General features: G+C 40.7%; 1 protein-coding gene across 3 annotated transcripts in view; it reads left to right on the top strand.

Annotated features, from left to right (window-relative positions):
- Positions 1-21,849, top strand: part of ARHGEF12 (Rho guanine nucleotide exchange factor 12) — a 77,229-nt gene that overhangs the window by 19,993 nt on the left and 35,387 nt on the right. For 2 of the 3 annotated variants that reach the window (XM_075723128.1, XM_009491355.2), the window contains exons 2-4: positions 13,199-13,222; positions 13,964-14,052; positions 15,675-15,731. In XM_075723128.1, the coding sequence (XP_075579243.1) occupies positions 13,199-13,222; positions 13,964-14,052; positions 15,675-15,731 (170 nt within the window). The remainder of the gene's footprint in view (positions 1-13,198; positions 13,223-13,963; positions 14,053-15,674; positions 15,732-21,849) is intronic. The other variant, XM_075723129.1, reaches the window with a different exon arrangement.

Genomic DNA, 21,849 nt, shown 5'->3' with positions numbered 1-21,849 from the left:
GTGTAGCGTGAAGAAATTTCTATCCCGCTAGCAGTGCTCACAAACTTAATTAGGTTATTGGGGCAGAAAAAGAAAATGGCCCCTTCACCCTCCAATCCTTCTTCCCCAGGGCTTGACCAGTCATATAAGCTATGAGAGCAGTAAGCTCGTTGCCCCCCGTTTTGACCTCCCCGTTTCTTTCCCTGGACGACAGAAAGAGGCATGCTTTCATTCTTGCCCTCTTTCCTGCCCTCTTCTCTTCTGAAACAATACAGAGGCTCCGTTTTTCTGAGACTGTGTGCTTTTCAGGTGCCACGGTGGTCGGATGTTTTCAAAATGCCTGAAAACAAAACACATTACGTGGCACAGTGGGACCCTGTAAAAGGCTGAGAGTGGATTGAAGGAAAAATCTTGCTGCCCTATGCCAAGCCTTTGTTCATGTGCCTCATGTGATGCAGTTTCTTTGATCAGTGATCTGATTTAATGACATGCATGCACATATATACGTATATAGACATATACACGCATACGTACATATACATAATACGTACGAAACGTACATATCTATGTATTGTATATACATAAATAGGTATCTATTGTTCTGTCCCTCAGGACAGTTGGAAATGCTAAATTTTAAAATCCTAGCTCTCTTCTGCTTTCTTGTTGCATGCAGTCTCTGTGGGATGTACGTGGATGCTGTTCTCTCCGTGTCCATTAGCAGTGCAGCGCAGGGCCACAGCTGATGGTGGTTGGGAGGAGGTGGGAGAAGAGGTGGAGTTTCTTCCCTTCCCTCAAGTGGTCAGTGAAACAGTCAGGCAGATGCCTCTCAAGGATATCGGATAAGCGTAAAAAACCCAGAAAGCTTCCAAGAGGGGTGGCTGCACTCCTTGGAGAGGACTTGGTCTCAGTGTTCTCCCCCTGGAGATGGGCCTTCGGGATCTCCCTGTTCAGCTGACTTTGTCTTGTGAAACAGGTAATATCTGAGAGTCTTTGTTCCTATTCTGTGGTATATGAATATACTGAAAGATGAGAAAACAGCTTGCTTGAATGCAGAAGGGAGAGAAAGAATTTTTCCTTTAATATCTGTTGGGAAAAGGGCGGGGGGTGTCTGAGTGTTTCTCATGTAAGGTTTGGGGTGGGGTTTTTTTCTTCTTTTTTTTATAGCTGCTGTGTGAACCTTAGTTATTCTTTTGTATTTTCATTGTAAAAATGGCCAATTAAATATGCTTGCTGTGAAAATCTGTGCCTCAGTGTCTCAGCTCAAGAACAAAGGTTTTGACAGCTAGGAAAGATGCCTTAGATGTAGATGCTGGCAGCACTACCTTCTTTCCATTTCCCAATGCTGAATTACATACCAGCATGTTAGCAGAACCTTCTTACCAGCTTTTGCAGTCTAAGTGAATGCGGTTTTTGATAAGCTGATATTTTATGCATGTTGATGTTAAATTAGCTATTGGTGTTCAAGAAACCATCTTTGAGTGTTTTGGTGTTTGTTTTTTTTTTTTTCCCTCTACAGTTTTCACTGATCTTTTCCTTTTAATTTTTAGAACACTTTAAAATAAAATAAAAAAAAAGGAAACTGCATCAGTAGAGGATAGTCATAATGATGGTCTGGACAGTACTGTTGGTGCAGAATTGAGGCAGCGTTAATACAGCGACAGCCATCAGAGCATTGAGAGACCTCTCCATTTGCCACAGTTTCTGCTAATGTATGGCTATGAGGATTTGATGTAGAAGGGCTGTGAGATGCTAATCACTGGGGGGATTTGGTTTTTACATATATACATGTATTTGTATATACGTAAACAGCTTTTTCTTTGGGGGGGGGAGGGAGATATGCTATAAAGTGGTTGCTTCCCTTTGTGGACAGATGCTCATTTTCCAGGAAGGCAGCACTATAGGTGGCTCTGACATGAAGAGGTAACTGTCAAAAATACTGAGCAACAATCTGCAAGTTACTGCAAGCTCTGCTTGCACCGAAGTCAGTGAGAGTTGGCAGTTCTCAGCATTGTGCCTGTGTGAGGAGGAGGTACTAAGAACTGGTGTAAGTGAAGCGGGTGGGGAAACAACTTAAAACTGGTATTGATATTCCTGATAGCTTGGTTATCTCTATACTGCTGCCACAAGTCTTGAGGAATTTTGCTGCCATCACCTCTAGCAGCTGGTGGGTTTCCTGAGTAAATGCCTTTTTCTTTTCCTGTATTTTTATTTATTTTAAGAGACCCAAGAGGAAAATACTAATACAAACATATTTGGAAGCCTATTAATAGCAATGTGTTTGACTCACATGCTGTTCTCAGGATCTTGAGCCATTTTACAAGTAACATGGCTTCGCTACTGTTTTTCTCTCTTCCATTTTATAGCAACAGAAACAGGGCTTGATGTTGCTGTGTAATCCTAATCCTGTGTTCTGCTCCAGTCCTTTACAGTTGGTCTTTCTGGATTTATCCTGTAATTTGGATGAAGGGGAAGATGAAATGCAAAGGAGCAAAGCATGCCACAAACACCTGTGCAAATTTTTTCACTTCTCATGCAATGTATGCTATGTGCATCTTTTGTCTTGTGTTTTATAGGTGAGACCTGCATTTCAGGGGAGAAATAATAGGTTTGCGTATCACAGAAGTGTCTTTATTTTTCTTAGGCCATGTAAATAACTAAGAGAGCTTTAACTTTAGTATGTAGCATTGCTAATGTATTTATAGTTCAGTTTACATCACATGGGGTTGGTTTTTTTTTTTTTTGTAAATTCTGACAAACTGAGATTTATGGTTGAGAAACTTTCCATGAATACTTTTAAAATGTTAGGATAGAGTTAATGCTAGGATAGAAATCCTCTTGGGAAGTGTTCAAGCAAGTAAGGTGAAGTATTCAATTAGCTGCATATTTTTAATTTAGTCTCAAATAGTTTAGATTTCTATTGGCCTTGGTGTTTGCATCTGCATGAGTAAAACTTCACCAGCAGAATTAGCTAGTTTGGAAGCTGTGAAGGACTAAGAGCTAATAATACACTATACAGGTTAAGCAACAATGTGGTAATGATTTCTTGGTCCTCTCTGTGCTACAGCTTTCGTTTGTAAAATTGTGTATCCAGATTTTTTTCCCTGGTGTAAATTAGGCTACTGGGAGCACTTTGCCTTTGGGTAGTTTAAGACATATTAGCTGTAAATTAGTTTATTGCAGCTGGCAAATATTTAGAAGCTTTGCAAAGGTCATAAGGGTGGATGTTGTCTGCACATCCCATGCACAGTGGGTGTAGTTTGACCAAAGGTTCATGACTGGGTGGGAGAAGGAAAGGCAGGGCTGAAAATGCGTTTTGGTTGAGTGTCTGCTTAGCTTTGAACTGATAAATTCCTAGTTCTGATGAGCAGGCAAGTCCTGGGTTTGAAGTGTTGGCATTACATTTCCAGACCAGTAAACGCACATCAACCTTTAAAACAAACTAACAAGGGAATCGAAGGAAAATTTAAATTAAGACAAGGTGCCTTTCTTGGAGCCAAGTATTTTAGTCATGCTGACCTTATTTATCATAGGAGTAACTTAAGGAAATACTGCGTTCTACGGTAGGTCAGACAAACTGGTAATACCTTTTGAGTATATAAATCCATTGGTGAAGGTGTTGCTGAGCTATGTACTTCCGCTAGTGTTTTCAAATTGTGGTAACATCTGTATCAAGGTAAATTGCCAGTGAAATACTAAATCAGACATGAGTTTGTAATGCTGAGGAGCAGCAGAACAACTTAGTCTTGGCTCTTTAAAAAAATCTTTTGAAAGACATGGTGGAGGAATAGTAAATATGTCTTAATGTGGATACTTTCTTACTGGTATCTAGCACCCGAGCTACATTTATTAGTTACAAGCTGTAGAGGTGTGGTGTTCCTGTGCCAGGCAACTGTACGCACTTACTCACCAGAAATGTGAACTCTGGGCCAAATATTCAAATGTGGCTCTGAACCTTGTACATTTATTTGCAAAACTTAATGCTGGATAATTGGAGTTAGTGTTACGGTATTTTGAAAGCTACATTTCCAGTTGTATTACGTGCACTGTGTTTTTTCTCCTCCCTTTCTAATTGCTGTCTTTTTGCTGTTTTTAAGAACTGTTTCCACACTAGTCTTGTTGCTGGTTCATAACAACCACAAGCTAGGTATGGCATTAATAAGGAACTAGGCTGTGTGCCTAATGAAATGCAAAAACTGCTTGACACGCTGGGGCAACACGAGTGATCTCCAAACCCTTATGTCTGTGCTGGGTGAAAGCAAATCCCGTGGCAGTCGATGGCTTTAGGTTTCTATGGTTGGTTTAGGAAAATAAAATTGTCTGGCACAGCGCTCTTGTTCCTTTGTCTCTTGCTTTGATTTTTGTGCGCATCTAACTAGAAAGCTTTTCCAGATGCCGTGTAGGAGTGGTGGTAGGGAGGCGGGGAGTAGGGCTGCTTCCATTGAGCCAGTTCTGTATTGCAATTATTGGCAAGCAAAGCAAACATTTCATTTCCCCATAATTAGCTCCAGTTTAGGGAGGCAGGTTAATTTTGACTGCCACGCCCTGTCTGTGCAAGAAACCTTGTTGCTTTATTTGATTCTTTCATAGAAGAGCAGTCTGGGCAAAGGGATTTAAAATGCTTTTCAGAAGTGAAAACTGGAGAAAAGAATCAGAACACACATGTTCTGCACTTCTTTTTTTCCCCTCAAATTGCTGAAGCTCAGGTTGCCAAGATGATCTGAAAATGCGGAGAAAAGGGCTATTTTGGAACTCCTCTAGTATGGCCAAACCGTGCATATTTCAGCTGCTTTTCCATGCTTCAGGGAAGCTTGAGCTCTCTATGCCTGGGAATAGTTGTCTAGCGCCTACTTGAAAATAAATAAATACGGGAGAAAACTGGGTCATAACTTTGAAATCACAAGGCTTGACCTTTCTCCTGTACCTGGTCAATTCTGTTAAGTGGGTCATGCAAGAAAAGCTTGCAGCAAATGAACAAATCGTGGGCATTTCTTCTCTGCAGTGCACCAGAGTTTTGCTTAATTTTTTATTACGATAACATTTTTCTGAAGGTCTTTTTAGAAAAATACTTGGCCTTTTTCAGTATTTCTGGTGTTTAATGAATTTCATTTTTTCCATTTCAGAGATGTCAATTTTTCTTTCCCAGAGGTGGAAACTGATGGATTTAGTAACTTGTAATGAGTCAGGTTGGGAAACTAGTAGGAAATCACCTGTCATTTGGCAGCCTCTGTTCTTCATCAGTTTCTGAACAGGGTTTATTCCTGCTCTGAACTACATTCTGTGGGCAAACCGCATCCCTATTGCTTGAATCTTGCTTTTAGGTTGAATCTAAAAGCAGCGTTATGGAAACAGTGAGCAACTCGGTTTATTTACGTTCTCTTCCACTCCCCCCCTCCCCAGTTTTAGTTTGTTTGCCTGCTTCTACCCCATTGTAGAGATATTAAACAATAGGTGTCCTTGTCTTAAAAGGCTGTAACTTCAGGCCCTGTAGATGGAAAGCCGATGCTTCTGAGCCTTGGAAGTCAGTCAGGAGTGGAAGAACAGTACTGGCTGCTGAAAATGTCTCTGTCCCCTCCCCTTTGTAGAGTTTCTGCAGGGACTAAGAGTTCTTGCAGGGTCCTGGCTTCAGCCGCAGAGCAGCACAAAGGCCACATTGAGAATAGCTGCTGGGGAAGCCCTCCTTCCTTGCCTGCCCTGTAAATGCAGTTCTTTCTCCATGAAAAGCCCTGACATCAGCTCTTGGAAAAATCCAAGTGCTTGTGTCATGGAAAATAGCTGAGGCACTTGCTTGGGCTGGGAGTGAATGACTGAACTGTGGATGAAACTTCTCTAGAGATGCTTTTCTTCGACCCTTTCCAAACGTTACTGTTCATAGAGAAATAGAAACCCTTCCCATCTGAAAGTTTTACAGTGAAAGGGCGCTAAGGGAAGAACTACAGTTGGCTATAGCATATTCAAAGTACCCTGCTTGTCGTTTTTCTTTTTTATTTTTCTTTATTTTGTCTGTTTAATAGACATGGTTGCAAGCTCCTTTTAGAGCTGGACACATCTAACTGCAAAGGAGTATTTCCCAGAGGGAGCAATGTTCACTTGGATGGACGTACTACCTGTATCATCAGCAAATTCCATGTACCTCCTGGTGTGGAGGCAAAATCTCCATGTTCTTGTAATCCATTTTATGAAGAAGACTTATCTTTGCATTCCGTTTTTTCTTTCATCTTTTTAAACTGATTTTTTTCCTCTTTTCTTGCTCCCTTCTTGTGCTCCTGCCTTCTCCTCACCCCTCTTGACAAAACCCTCACCCAGAATAAATCTCCAGTTAACTGCAAGAATTAAAGATAGATATATTTATATAGAGATATAGATATAATTTTTTTTTTAAAGCTCGATGAGGAAATATCCCTGTCATGGAAAGGTGCTCTCACTAGCACCAGTGGAATGCAGTGGAATGCTCTTTTTGTGTAGAAGTATCTTGCTCTTGGAGTCCTAACCTTCTCTTCTTAAAGACCATCAGAAACCTGCTAGCTTTTCAGACTTGTGAGAAGGCGTAGGTTGTTTTTTTTTTTCCTTGATTTTTGTCAAATTTATCTTAACTGAGTTTGCGTTAAGTGCTTAACTCAGCATTTTCAGTTGCTCTAGTGCTGGTCCCTTGCATTGATCCTTATACTGATCCATCAAGAAGTATGTTGATGGACTATATTGGCTGCTCTGCGTTTTCTAACCTAAAAGGAAAATTGAATGGCATATTCTAGTTATGTATAGAAACACTAGTGGGCCAGAGAAACCATATAACATTGACTGGCTTGGAGGTATTCACTGATGCTTTATTAGGGCAAATCCAACACTGAATTTGCTGGGAATATTTAGAAGGTGGAGACCTGTGTGGAGTTGACACAAGAAGATATTAGCTATATGGGCTCTCCAGTCGCTTCACTAAAGTTCTTATGTTCCTTCTCAGAAGGCCTGTTCACAAAGCTGCCAGTAATCTAAAGCTAATAATGCCACGAACGACTCTTCCATGAGTCATTGCGTCAGCTGTGGTTGCTGCCTTGGACTCCTACAAAAATAACATGGAAACTTTTATTGCCTAGCTCGGTTTCGCCTCCTTGTGCACTTGCTACAAGTTCATAAGATCTGTGCGTAGGCTCTGACAGCTCCCAGGAATCCACGCCGTTTGGGTCCCTTTCTCGGCCTGGCTGTTGCTCCGCACCTTGCGTTACAATCTGTTGTCATCAGTACGCAGTGGGGTTTTTCTGAGGAAGAAAACTCTGTGGTTTCCTAAGCTTATGTACTTTGATATGGGGAAAAGATGACGCTGCACAAAACTGCTCTTTAAGTGGGTTAATGCTAAGTTAAATAGACTTGATGTGTTGAATCAGTGTTGTCCACAGAATAGCTGATGTGGTTGCAGCTGTAGTTTGTGGGCAGTACAGTGAAATGGCAGACTTCTGTTGGCGTTTTTCCTTGGTTGCTAATAGTTGCCCACTTGCTGCATCTGTGTTTCTCTCTACCCGCCTGTCATTTGCTATCTCATCAGTTCCTTTTACTCACCCACTGTCCTGTACAGAACATGTCTACCCCTTTTTGTTGTGACAGAAGACTGTCTTTAGCTCTATATTAAGGTCACATTGGTACTGCTTTTGTTCGGGTCATGTCAGCACTATCCCATAAAACCTTTCTCGGGGCTTTTAAGCCCAGCAAAAATCTGCCCTGGTGGGTATCTACATCTGCAAACTGGGAAGACAAACAGACTTACTTTTGTTTGTTTGTTTCTTCCTGTCTCTTTCAAGATTAAATTCTGGGAAATAGCTGCAGAATGGCATTTAAGACATCCATGCTTACTGTACTTTCAAGGCACTTAAACCTACTAGACTCGGACAGAAAATGTAGCCTTTTTCTGACTACTGTCCGTGCAGGTCCAATCAGGGTGTTGAAAATGAAGTTTAATAGGTGCTGAAGGAGTTGTATGCACTAGATGCACTGAAAACAGTCATAAAATTGTTCAGTGGTTCTTAGCTGTCACCCAAGAACAGACTTCAGTTCTTCCAGTTACAGGATCTGCTTGGGTATGTGTGAGCAAGAAGAGAGTACAATCCAGCTCAGCCTTCCAGAAGCGTAGCTGCCAGTTACACAACTTGTTTTGTCACCAAAATCCATGGAGGTGGTGTTGGCAAAAGGCCTCTCATTGACTAATTAACTTGGTGAAAACCTCCTGAACTAGGGTGATGTCATTTTAAATAGCTATGGATTGGGGTTTGTATTGGGGGGGAAGACGAACTTTGAGTTAACCCTTGGTTTTCCTCTTCTCTTTCTAAATGTGTGAAAAAGATGAATGAATGAACCTGTAGTATTTCTCATCTCTCCTGAGTTTGGGGTGGTTGGGCGGTTTTGCTGCTTTCCTTTCAAATTCAGAATTCTGTAAGAGGGTTTGTCTGTAACAAGCAATGTCTTATTTAAATGAAACTAATAAAGCAATGAAGAAGCTTCTATTGCAACCGTTCATCTCCTAATTAAAGATTAGTTCTGTCAAGCAAGCAGTTTTTGGCTGTTCTCTTTTGTATGGGTTTCACAATATTTCTTACTCATCTCGGCAGAAGTTGTAGTAATTTATACTTGCATCGTGCAAACACACACAAGCTTAATTTCAGGCATGTGAGTAGTCCTGCTGAAGTAAATGGAACTAAAGTTAGGCACATGAATAAATATTTCCAAGGTTGAGGCCCTTGTCTGAATCTAAATATTTTTGTCTTTGATCAGTTTTTGAGATAGCAGATACTTGAATTCTGGTAATATTTTAGTATGGGAGGAAAAAAAAAAACCCAACATGGTTATCTGAATGCTGTGCTATTTATGGTCAGCTATATTTTCAACCTCCCGAGCTAGAATGGAATGCTTTGTACTGTTAGAAGCTGGGAATCCTTCCTCACTCTGGTGTGTTTTGACACATTAGGTCTTAAAACTATCTTTTTCTGTCTTGGCTTCAAGGCAGTTGTTAGGCGCTGGTCCAGTGCTGAATGATGCATGCATGTGTGAGCTAACTTGGAGAAGTATAATTTTTAATCCACAGTGTTACTAGTTGTAGGTGTATTTTTCTCACTCGGCTTTATGGTAAATAGATTTTCCTAATGCAGCGTGACTAACAAGACATACTTTTAGTAATTTGATGCATTTAAATTACTTAAATTACTTGACCCAGTATTTTAAAAACAAAATGTGACTTGGCTTTTAATTGTTCCTGGTATTTGGGAGAGCGGAACAACTTGTTTGAAAATGTGCTGATGTTCATCAGTTATCAGACAAAATGTCTACAGGGTTTTATCGTGTAGCCTAAACTTGCCAGCTAGATTTGGAATTAAGTCTCCAGCTGTTAACCGCACCCTGCTGTGCCTTCAGCTTGCATGGTGTTTACAATAGCAGGTGAAATACATTTTATATGTTATATATAGTGCTGGGTGCTACAACGCAGCGAGGGGAGTTTCAGTACTACTTTTGAACTTAATACTGTTTCAAAGTGAAGATAAGTTGCACCGAAATAGAAGCAGTTGGATAAACTCATGGGAGCTCTTCTGTGTTCTTGGATTATACTCCATTTATCCACTTATACTCTGCTTTCTGCTGTCGTATACAAGTGACAGTGTTTGGGAACTGAAGAAAGTCTTCAGCAAATCAAGAAATGCTCGGTACTGTTGAGGTGGGAAACTGGGAACAGAGAAGGAACTTGTATAGTGAGCGCTCCCCCCAGTCTGGCGAGCAAGGATGTTAAATCACAGTTGTAGTCTTAGCTCAGCCAACTCTTCTATCTCTATTTCTGTGATTTCATAACTCGGTGGCCTTGAACGATTTCAGGTCTGGGAGGGGAGTTTTGGGGGGGTTGCGCTGGGGAGCTTCACCTCCAGCCTTGCTGGGCAAAGCCCGCCCCTTTCCTGCTCCGTTGGTTTTATGGAACACCTCTGAAGTAAAGCTAGTGCAGGAGAGGGCCTGGAGCTCCCTCAGCCTCACCGCCTCTAGCGAACGTGCTGCGTGTGCCCGAGAGGCTTTGCTGCGACGGCGGCCTGCTGCCTGCCCCGCTTCCCCACCACGTCCCTCCCTCCCCGCTTTGGAGACGAAAGAAACGCAGGAAGCTGGCGGGCGGCCAAGGGGCTCCAGAGCTTCCGGGAGCTGCTCCCGGTGTGCTCCGCAGCCGTGCTCCGCAGCCGCGGGCCCGTGGGCACGGGCGACGGGGCCCAAGGGGAGCAAGCGTTGCGCTCGTGCCGTCTCGGGCCTGGACTTGTCCCGTGGGTGTTGGCATCGGTGTGGTGGGGATTCTTTGGGACACGCGGGCTCCTTGCGAGTCCCGACCGCTTGTACTGAAGGGCTGTGCCTACGACTGTTAGTACAGTTACGGCCTCAGACTGGGAAGCTGTGGTATTTTGGCTGTCACTCAGAGGGACTTCTATGCTTACCATTAACGTCAAAGCACAGAAAAAAATTCCTGGTGATTTCAGTGCCGTTTTATGTACAAAAACTTTAGGGTTCTCTTTCTAAATAACCGATGCCAGTGGCCTACATACAATAAGTAGAAAGGTTTTGCATAACTTTCTAGACCTCTGAAGTAGAACATTTGCACTTCATCCTTGAACAGATAATAAAAAGCTCTGAACCAACCAAAAGGGTATCGCAGTGAACTAACTTTATTTTGTTCGTGAACAGTTTCTTTTGCTGCAGGAGCATAAGCCTGGAGTTTTGGGTGCCTGATAAGAAACACTGTGGGATAAAGGTTTTCACTTAAATGTTTCATTAAAATATTTGTTGTTAGCGTTAGGAATTTTTTATGCAGCTTGAAAGCTCAAGTGCATTAAATAAAAAATGTGGTCTAATTAATCTTAAGCATCTTTTCCTGCCTTTGGAGGGATGATAGATTGTCTTTCCCTGGACTCCTTTGTCTCCTTTTCTGCTTTTCAAAGGAACACTTGATTACTACTGTGCCCGTTTACCGTACGGCGTTCAGACAGGGTTAGGTTGGCCTGAGATGACTTTTGTTTGCTTTGCTTTGGGATTCAGGTTGTCTGTCTTGCACAAAGTAGTTCTTTACTGGCCAAAATTTGTAAATGGGAGGACTGAATGCTGAGGAGATCTGGCTTTGCAGGTAGTGCAGGATGAGGAGATGCTTCATTACCTACATGTTTCTTATTTGAATCAGAGTGGATTTCCCAGACTTCTGAGGTGAAAATAGTGCTTTTTGGGGGGAGGAGGAAAGAGGACTACCCCTTCTTGTGGAGTCTGTATGCAACCTTTTTTCTTCAATTAATTAACTTCTGTGCTGCTTTATCCATAGGTTCCTAAGGCTTATGCAATCATAGGCTCTATCTATCCCCTTAATTCTGAAGCCGTTTTTGTATTTCAACTAAATTTGATGCTGTTATCTAAAAAATGGCAAGTGTCTTGATGTGTGTAATTGTTTTCAGCAATAGAGAAGACAACATTTTAATTTCACTTGCCTAATGTGTCATCAGATGTTCGTTTCAGAGTTGCCATATTAGTGCATGCTTGCATAGGGGATTGGCATGTGTGAGCTGGCCAGTGTTTTGGGTGTATACACATTTAATGGAATACCTGTTACTCAAAGAGAGGGATTAAGTTGAGTACCTCTGCTGTGCATCCAGTTATGTTTTTCAGGTAATGGGGAGGGAGTTACTGCTATTTCTGGCTGGGCCACCCTATCTATAGTTATCGAGGAAAAGAGAGTAGGTGACAAGGTGCCCTTCCTTTGGAGAAAGGAGCTTAAAACACGAGGTGTGCATTTTGGGCAGTCGTCTTGGTGGTGCTCAAGGAATCTTTTGTTGTAACGCTCTGAAATGCTCTCGGAGAACGGTTTGATTCTGCGCATTGGACCAGTTTGGTTGGATAGGACCATTGCTCGGCTTGGTTGAGTCTGAGCTTGGAGGTGGTGTCCTTGGGACTATCCTGCACTGATGTTGTCTTTTTCTAATGCAGACTTACCATGGGACTTTACCAAATAGGTCTGTTTAAACTAAGCTAAGTTTAAAAAAAAAAGTAAAAAAAAAAAGTAAAAAAAAAAAGTTGAGTCATTTAATGCCCTGTTAACTTTTGTGGTATTAGATTTCTTTTTACTTGACTCTCTTCCCTGCTTCCCTCTAACCCTCACCCCATTACTTCTTGGAAAACCTGTATAAATAGGAGAAACTGAATGCAATAAGGATAATTATTATGTATATGGGGGAAATTATCAGCTGCAATAATTGTAGATGTCTTCATCTAGAACAAAAGGTGACTTATCTATTGTTTTCTTATACATACACACACAGCTCCAAATGTTCATATTGCTTTCCAGCTGAAGGATCTAAAAACATTTAACAAGTAGGAATGGAGCTAAACTTCTGAAATGTTCTGAGAAAAAACTAGTTCTGCTTTATGAAAGTAGAAGCTGGTGCCTTAAGCTGGATGGCATACACCTTGCTGTGTCATTTTTCAGTGGTAATTCAAGGGAAAAAATCCTGGTTTCATAGGTCCCGCATCTTTTCCTTAATTAAAAAATGCGTATGCACATCTTCCTCCCTTTAACTGTGGGTTTGTGTTGCCTATTTTATCTGTATGTCCCAGTAATAATACTTGGAATAGTTAATGTAATTTTGATGTAACTTTACTCTGTGCTTGTCTGAAAGATGGCAAATTCATACAGTTTCCTGAAAATAGTTAGAGATCTTGTTAGGAGGAGATGTCAGCATGAGCTCCTGTATTACTAGATACCACAGCACCCACATAGGAGGGAGATAACTGGAATGTCTCAGCTATAGGAGATTTTTCAGTTAGAGTTTGGACCTTCATTAGGTACTAGGTAGTCAGTCCATCAGTGGGACAAAAAAAATAAAGCTACATTAATTTTTAGTGTGTGGAACTAGCTGTTATGAAGGGAAGCTGATCCATGACCTACTATACTAAGAAAGAAGGACCTAGTAGATGCTGGCTTTGACAGCGCAGATTCTGCTTCTGTTCTTAGTTCTTTTTGAAACCTTAAGCATACTGATAATAATTCTTTACCTAGTTGAATCAACTGTAAATGGACTAATAATTGGCTGAAGTAGAAGACCAAAAAAGACTTGCTCTCTTGTGAAGGCATTGCAGAAGTGTAAAATAACTGTATTTAAGCATTAGTGTTGATATCAAATGTAATATTGAAAAACAAAAAAAGTTTATTAAACTTATGTTTTCTTCTCCTTTTCAGGTTTCCTCTCAAAAAACCTACAAGGTGAGTTACTGAAGTTTGACTGTTCAGCTGTATTGCAAATTATGATACAGCATTTTTGAAGGAGGAATGCTTTTTTAAAAGGAAAAAAAAAAAAAGGTACAACCACAGATAGCCATACCCATTACAGATGTGAGGAAATTAATACCCAGATTGGGACAGGGTGCCAGAAATGTTGGTGGTGCACTTAAAGTGCATGGCATAGTGTTACCATTTACATTTCTGTTATGTACACTGGTGGGTCGTCTTACCTGAGATTTGAGATGGTTGGAGAAAGTGACACTATGTTGGTCTATGATGTACAGACGTTTCCATTTGGGGGGTGGTATTCTAAATCTTTAACTTTTGCATACATAGGTGTTTAAAGTTTGCTGGGAGAGGAGGTAGAGTTAAGATTTCAGGGGTTTTTTTTCGGTTTTATGTAGCTTAAGTTTACTTTGCTTTTAAAATAAAATATGGCCTGGTGCTGAATGATAAAGAGAATGCACTTGCTGTTACAAATTTCAAAGGTTAACGAGACTGTTTCTAGAACCTTGGATACACTCCCAAAGATTCTGAGAGAGATAATTTTTCCACTTGAATTCAGTCCGGAAATAAATTTTTTAGGTGAACTTAATGCGGGCATTTTTATCTAACTTCCTTGTTAGCAAACAGAACTAGCTAAGGTTGTTTCCAAGAGCGTCGCCAGTTAGGCAGTGCTTCTGTGGTACGGTAGTCAGGATCCTCTGCTTTGGTTTGACACAGACACGGCAGCATTCTGAGCAGAGAGTCTCCAGCTGACAAGAAACAGAAGGTTGAACGCTGCAGTAGTACACACGACTTCGATCTGACAGGTAAAGTCCTAGAACTTCACAGGTGAAAATCTAGACTTCAATTTGAAAAGTTCTGGGGATTGGAATAAAAATTATTTTAATGTGTCAACAAATGTAGTTTTCAGAGTTGTGTTGTTCTGCGATTGCAAAGCCTTTTTGAAGCATGTGGGCATTGAAATGAATATGGGCTCGCTTTTAAACATGCTCATCCACAAAGCATCTGTTAACTGTGCAAGAATAAACCTAGATTAGTGGTATCAGTGAATAATTATAACTACTTCCTCTTTCAGAAAAGTCAGTCTGAAATTTCAGTAGGCAAATACTGTAATTAGTTGTGAGAAGTTCCTTTGGCTGTTTTAGTCGAGGTGTGAAATTTGAGATATTATAGGCTCGACTATGGCTGGTATTCCTTGTTGGGGTGGGTTTTTTTGTGTGGGTTTTTTTTTTTTTTTTTTGAGCCTTAGTGGATTTTGATCCATCTCTGTCACTTGTAAAGTGAATTTGTACTTTCCAACATGATCTATTTTAAGATAAACATCTATTTTTAAAGGATATGCTATCCTATTTTTTAACCTTCCAAAAGGTTAAATCTGGGTCAACTTGGTAAGCCTGTCCAATGCTGTCTTGGAAATTAGGGTGCATGCAGGGATTCTTCATTCTCTCTCTGAAACACTAACCCGGCAACTACTGTGTATGTTTATGAAATGCATGACAGGCTCTTGTCTGAGCCTCCTGGCCCCATGCCATGTGCGTTTTTCATGTCTATGCATTCTGCTGTTTAGTCCAGCCTTTCCCCTGGGGCTCATGGAAGAGATGAGTTGAACGTAAAGGTGGTAGAACTTGCAGAATATGTTTTTTGCACAAGACGTTGGAAGCTGATGTTTATAAACTGTCCTGTTCGTTAATGCTTTCTGCCACTAGCTGTATGACTCCTTCCTAGTGTGCACAAAATAAATTAAAATGGGCTTTTAATGCTTGTTTTTTAAAAAAAAAAAATCCTGTAAGGGAGAAAACCTGAATTAGTGCTTGTTGTCTTTTCCTTCATCCTTGGGAATAGGTAAAGTAAAATTATTTCAGGTTGGGGGAGGTCTCAGGCTATGAACCTGTTTTGTAGAAGGAATTTGTTTTCTTCAGAAGCAAACTTCAGGAATCCTCTAATCCTAATTTGATGTAAGTCATTCCAATTTTGAGAGCTGTTACCTGGCACCACTGTTATAACGCGTGTGATCTGCTCTGATAGATGAACTCTGTACCGTAGCCTTCATAAATTCCTTTCTTTTTAAGGGGTGAATTCAGAATGCTGAACTGTTGTGTGATTACTTACTCTGGAGATAAATGTTGCCGGAGTTTCTATGCTTGGACTGTTTTTTATCCAGAATACTTTCTGTATTTCATTGCAGAGACCTTCTCTTAATTGTGTCTTAGATTCTGTAATAGATTCTTTGTGGTGTTACCTGTGTCTTCATGCTCGTATTATTCACCCCTTATTCCAAGTGTTTCACCTATGTTTTGTTCACATCTTATTTGTGTTTTGCACGATTTAACCTAATAAATCAGTCTGTGTTTTTCATGAAGTTTTTTTCCTCATGTTTGGTCTCCATATTTTCTATATCTCTCTCTCCTTTTTTCCTGCTCTCGTGCAGATAGCTCCTCCAAGAAGACAAAGTCTAGTTCGGAGGAGAGTAGATCCGAGACGTATGGTAAGCTAAAGCAGCTGCTGCAGCCTTGCACCTTTGCAGCCTGCTCCATGCTTTCTGTCTGTGCACCCAAGGCTTTCATCCTTTACGTGATCCGCATGGTTGGCTCTGCAGCAGGGAGTGGGAAACTGGGTTTAAATGTTGCTTCAGTGTATCAGCTTGTAGTTTTTGTAGTGGCTGGAAACTAACCTGTACCTGGCAAGCATAGGCTGTCACCTGGATTCTCCTGTTATCTATTGATAGTTGGGAAAACTTGTTGGGGCTGCCCTTCTTGGAGGTCTCGTGCCACTGAGTATTTTTGGCGTTGTATGAGGACACAGATCGTGCTGGACTCCAGAAGAGTTTTCGTGGTTGTAGAAAAGTCTGTGTCTTGCTCTAACTGTGGAGGTTAATCTGGACGAGCCAGCAATTCGTCTTTTTCCATTACTTGTAAAGGATCTCATGTCAGTTCCTTTTCATGTTTCACAGAAGTGGAAAAATGTATCTGTAAACAATTTCAAAAAATGTAAGAATATGAACTTCACCATTCTTTGTTCTGAAGAGGCAGTCCTTTATTGTTGTGTATTAGTACTGTGTTGTGGGCTTGTAGACTGGAACGATTCAGCATGTAACCGTTTGGGATAGGAGTAGCCCCACACACCACTATGTTGTCAGTACACCATGATTGGTGCTGTTGGAAAGAATGTCTGCCAAATACAGCCTGCTTGCTCATCCTCCTCCTTTAGCTTACACGAGCTATGTTGGTCTTCAGGCTGACACTCTCTCCATCCTACCTTTATGTTAATGACTTGTTGAATTTCCAATCTCTGAAGAGATTTACACTCATATCTTAGCAACTGAAAGGTAATTAAGTTTTCGCAAGTTGGTGGGTGGTCTTTTGGATCCTACCAGCTTAAGACCTTTGGACCTAGGCTGAATCTGGCCAGTACCACTACATTTCATGTTTCTAAGTGTGCATGTCCAGCTCTGTCTTGACTCCAGCCATGGGTTGCTTTTCTTTTCCTTTCCTTTTTTTCCTTGATATTTAAAACAGTCTGTGATACTTTCTGATTTTTCTCTGTAGAGAAAATTACTTGCTGCATAACCTGCTGTGGGCTTTTGGACAGATGTAGTGACTTTTCCAGTATCAGCTTTATCATTTACACTAGAGTACAACTGCCAGGTGTTAATGGCTGTGATCCAACTTCTTAAACCACCTATGTAATACAAAATGATGCTGTCATAGCTCTGGTTGTAAGGAACGTTAAAAAATAAAAGGGGAAAAAAAACCCCCAAACCCGAAAAACACCAACCGTGAAGAGTTCCTTCTAAACCAAAAGCCCTTTAGTTGGTCCAGTTTAGGGAGGTGTGATCTGTTCCTTCTGTGAAAATGGGATCTCTTAACTTTCCTTGGAATTTTGAATCACACCTCTCTCTCTCTCTCTCTCTCTCTCTCTCTCTCTCTCTCTCTCTCTCTCTCTCTCTCTCTAAAAAGTAATATGACAGTCATGTTCCTCAGGGTGTGAGACTATTCCTCAGAAACTGTAAACAGGTTTTGAGAGTGCCTTGATTCGCTTCAGTAGAGCTGGAAACCTGTCTTAGGGAGACCTGGCTTGCTGCAGCTTGTATGTCTTCCTCCCGTCCCCAGAGAGAATGAACAGGGAAAAAGCATATATTTCTGATGAGCTTGTGTTGCAGCCTTGACCAGTTCTTCCCCTTGCCAGGTAGATGCTGGTTAGTGACAGCGCAGTCGGCTTGACTAGATCCCTACACCTTGAACCTGCATTAATTTTTGCCTAATGCTGCTTACCCATAATATACTGGAGGTGCTGTCAAACTATTGTAGGTTAATTACAGGAAACATTTGGTATGCTTGATGGAATGTATCTGTGTTTATACTTCTCCCCCAGTCTGTACAGTGTCCTGGTTTTTCATGTATGGCAGAAAGAAACACGACTTCCTAATGTAAGCCTTTACTTCCCGCAAAGCTTCCTGCAGATGCTCTATCCATGTCCAGTATCTATGGGAGCAGTTTCCACTCATCCTTCCTTTCCAGTGGCCTTTGCTGTGTTGGACCTTGCCCTGCCTTTTGTCTCTACCCTCTGCTTTTCCCAGGTTCTGTGGTATGTGTAGAGAAGTCTGTTGTTTGCTTTGAATGGGACCAAACTATTTAAAAACCTACAAGTAGAAATACTGTACTGATATTTTTCTCGCTGGTGACTGGATGTTAGCCGGCTCTTTCTTTGCTAGCCATCAGAAAGTGAATAATAGAAAAGTCTGGAATGACAACAGGAAAGGAGGTGTGGCTTTTGTGTATGTGTTTGTTCTTACCTCTTGAAATTCTTAATTAAGGAGCAAGAGACCAGAATTTCTTGAAGTATATGAGTGGCTTGGGGGTGACAGAGTGGTTAGGTAGGGAAATTGTTCTGATATGCAGAAATTGATTTATAGTGACAGGAAACTTAGAGTGTGATATTTTCTTCCACAAATTCAACCATCTCATATCTGTTTATGCAACAAAATGTAGATGATCAGGGGAGAGTTTGAGTGTAGTTTCAGATATGCTGTAATTTACTAATTAGTGCCATAACCTCCCACAATACTTGATACCTGTTTCTTGAAGCAGAATTCTTGTCTCTTAAATGAACTTGAAATAGAAATTAGCTTTCAGGGTGGTAGGTGAGATAACGTTACTCTTCCCTTTCCCCCATGACTTTGTTGCCCTCCAAAGATACCTTCCTTTTTATTTAGTAATGATCAGTTTCTGGCCCAAATATTAGACTAGACCATATACATACTCTTTTACATATTCTCGCCAACTTTGGGACAGGTTTTTAAATCTTTTTGTTTTGAAACCCCAGATTTTACCCCTATTGTGATGTTTTTAAATCAAACTTACTCTTCCTGTTTTGTTTCTTGTAGTTCTTGCCAGCCTTCTGTCTTCATGTTGTGGCCACCATTTTTTCCAGACTCTTGAACGGACTCTTGGGAGCTCCTCATCACTACCCTTATAATAGCCAGAAAAGGTTGCAAGTGCAAGGGACACTTGACCACAGGGGTTAAATATGTCGTTGCCATGGGAGCAGATAGTCCTGTTTATCATGGTTAAAATACATGGTTCTTTTTGCCTAGAAAGGTCACCAAGCCTTGTTTTATGAACAGTATTCAGTGCCATTGTTGTGAACAGTTTTATCAAGAGACCGTATACTGCACTAATTTCAAACGATGCAGTTTTTGCTCTGACTTTACGTGACTTCTGTTACCAGGTTAGTGGAAGAATCTGAAGAATGCTGCTAATATGGCATTTGTTATGAAGATCACGGTAATAACTAGAACTACGTGAAATTCAGAATTTCATCCTATGAAAAATTTTCTTTATGAAAGCTGCTAGTTTTATTTATTTTGTTTTCTGAAAACATTTTATAGAAATAAAGCTTCCCAAATGAAGTGAAACATTTGGACATTCTCAAAACCCCAAGGAGTTTGTTTTTGTTTATTGAATGATTCATTTCAAATCACTATATTAAATTGCATTTTCCCATTGTGGCCTCATGCCTCCAGGGAGGCTGTAGTTCACAAGTCTCCTCCCATGCCATGTCGCACACAGTTTGATCAGAGGAAAAGCTACATTGTATTATGGGAGATGTAATTCACGTCTCCGTTCTCTCTAGCGAGTCAGGTTTTTACAATGAGCCCCTGCTCTATTTGTTGTGCCCGGCTAGGGAAATGAAATTTCCTATTTTATTGAATAACTTCCAAATATTTAGGATCTGTAGAAGAGAAGAAGGTAAATGGTCTCTTTGCTAGAGAAGCTCTTGGACAATCAAAACATATCTGGCAAAACTGTTTCAGACAATCACTTTTACCATGGTGTGTCTGTGACCTTGAGAGGTTCGGACTTTACCCTTCCCTGTAATCCAAAAGGCACACTTGTAACGGGGCTGGAGAACTGAGCCACGATGTCGCAGAGGGAATAGTGCCACCTATTGAAGAGTTGATCATCTTAGCTTTTCTCATGATTCCTTTTTCGTGAGACTGATAATTTCTAACTGCTTTCATTTCTAATCTTAAACTGCTTCAACTACAGCACATGGTTAGCTGTTTTACTGTACTCTTGGCTTGAGGCTGTACCAGTGAGTTTGTGAAATTAGAATATGCATGAGGATGAAAAAGGATTTTTAAGAATTTTTTTTTTTCTCCACAGAATTTTATTAATCCACTCAAGGTATGAACATGTAGTCTGATTTTCTGTACTTAAAGCATAGTTACAGTGATGTCTCCTCATTTCATGCCATCAGGATACTGTCACATGAAAGAGAATGTGGAAATAAGATTATTATTGATTTGATTTTGAGTACTATCAATGAAGGGTTCTGTTAACCTTGTAACCTTTACTAAGCTTCAACTGGAAAAAGTGAAATACCATGGTAAAATTTTCAAAATGACTGACTCATGATTTCCATTCAGGGATTGGTAAGAATTGGAACATGAAAGCAAAGAAGGTGAATGAAAAGCTGCTTGCCACTTGCTAACACGGACTCTTTAGTCTTGCCCCAAATTCATAGACTTTAATTAAAGTGGGTGAAGTTGGTTTAGTTGGTGATTTAATGTTAGCGTTCCTGTATGTACTTGTGATATCCAGGTGTGACAGTAACAGCTATTGAAAACTTCACGTTGCATGTCACTGGGCTCTCAGTGGTTTGTGGCTTTCCTTTCAGGCCATTCCAGAGTGTCTAATGAGGTGTGCAAGGTACAAGATGTGGGTTATGAAAACATTGCTGCTCTGGTCTTAAAATTGCACCACTAAGCAGATTTCAAATTGAATGTGTTTTACTTAAAGAAGAAAAGTGAGCATATGGCAGATTTGGGGGGCGTTTCTTTGCTGATTTTTCCTCACAGCAGAGTAAAGGAGAGCACTTGAAGGTTGCTCTTTTCAGTCTGTCTGGTTCAGACAGGGAGTACTATCAAAGCTGATCTAGTTCTGCAGGTAATAGTGTTATCTTCAGAAAACTTTCAGATAACTATTAAAATCACTATAAAGCTGCTGCGTATCTCTGTCAAGCACAATATCTCTCGGCTGGCCTGCCTAGACCTTGTTCCAGCCTTTTATATTGTGTTAAGAGAAGGATTAAGTGCCTGCTTCTTGTCTGAAAGGAACAAATACAGGGAGAAAGCAATTATGGACTAGTTTGGGTTTGAGTTGTCCTAATTTCAGTTGCCTCCCCATTCTAAAATTAAAAGGTGGTCTTGGGTGAAATTGAGACTTGTGGTGTGAAACAGTTTTAACTTGATTGTCCTTGGAACTTAAATTATAAGGTCAGTTTATATTGCATCTTCCTACTGCATTGCCTCTGCTTTGGCATCAGGTTCATTCAAGGAGGAAACTTATGAGTAGATCCAAGGGTTATTGGTTCTGGAAAAGAAATAAATTCAGTGAAAGAGCAACAAGTATGCAGAGCTATACTGTGCCTTTAAACAAGGCGAGTTCTTATGAGTCAAAAGATTAGTTAGTGTCTTACTCATAAAACCTGTATGTCTGGCAGCAGGTTTTCAAATGAACTGTTTTTATGAAATAGCATATGTTCTCTTTCCCACACCCCACCCTGGGGCATCATTCTTGTGAAGTGAGACTTAAAGAAGCTTGGTCATATAGAAAAATGGGAGGTATAAAAGGGAGAGGCATGTTCTTTCACTTAACCATATAAAGAGGGTGTGAAAGGTGGTGGGTTTTTTCCTCTTGTCTGCTTTCACCTTGCATCCATTCCATCAGCTTACTCCAGATCGCTATGTGTAACATAATTTGCTTCTACTTTATCAGCAGAAGGGGAGTTACTGGGATATGATACTGTGACCAGGCTGCTGCAGAAGTGCTGGAATGCAACCTTTTCCACTACTCCCACATCCATTTTTCATGTATGCCACACTTGAGGAGAACAGGGCTGGCTGGGCAGACAGTATTTTCACATGAGGCTCCTCATTTCCATTAGGAGTTGCTCCAGAGAAGTGAAAGGAGCTGTAGTGCTGTGAGAATAATTTAAGACACGGCTATGACTCAACATTGTGTTACAATTCAGTCCTTAAAAATGATTCCAGAAAAGACAGTCTTGCTGGGACAGCATCTTCACAATTGCCTTTGCTCCCT

This window comes from Pelecanus crispus, chromosome 19, assembly GCF_030463565.1.
Source record: "Pelecanus crispus isolate bPelCri1 chromosome 19, bPelCri1.pri, whole genome shotgun sequence".
NCBI classification, from domain to species: Eukaryota; Metazoa; Chordata; class Aves; order Pelecaniformes; family Pelecanidae; genus Pelecanus; species Pelecanus crispus.
The sequence above is the reverse complement of the archived record's forward strand: the minus strand, read 5'-3'. Positions and strand labels throughout refer to the sequence as shown.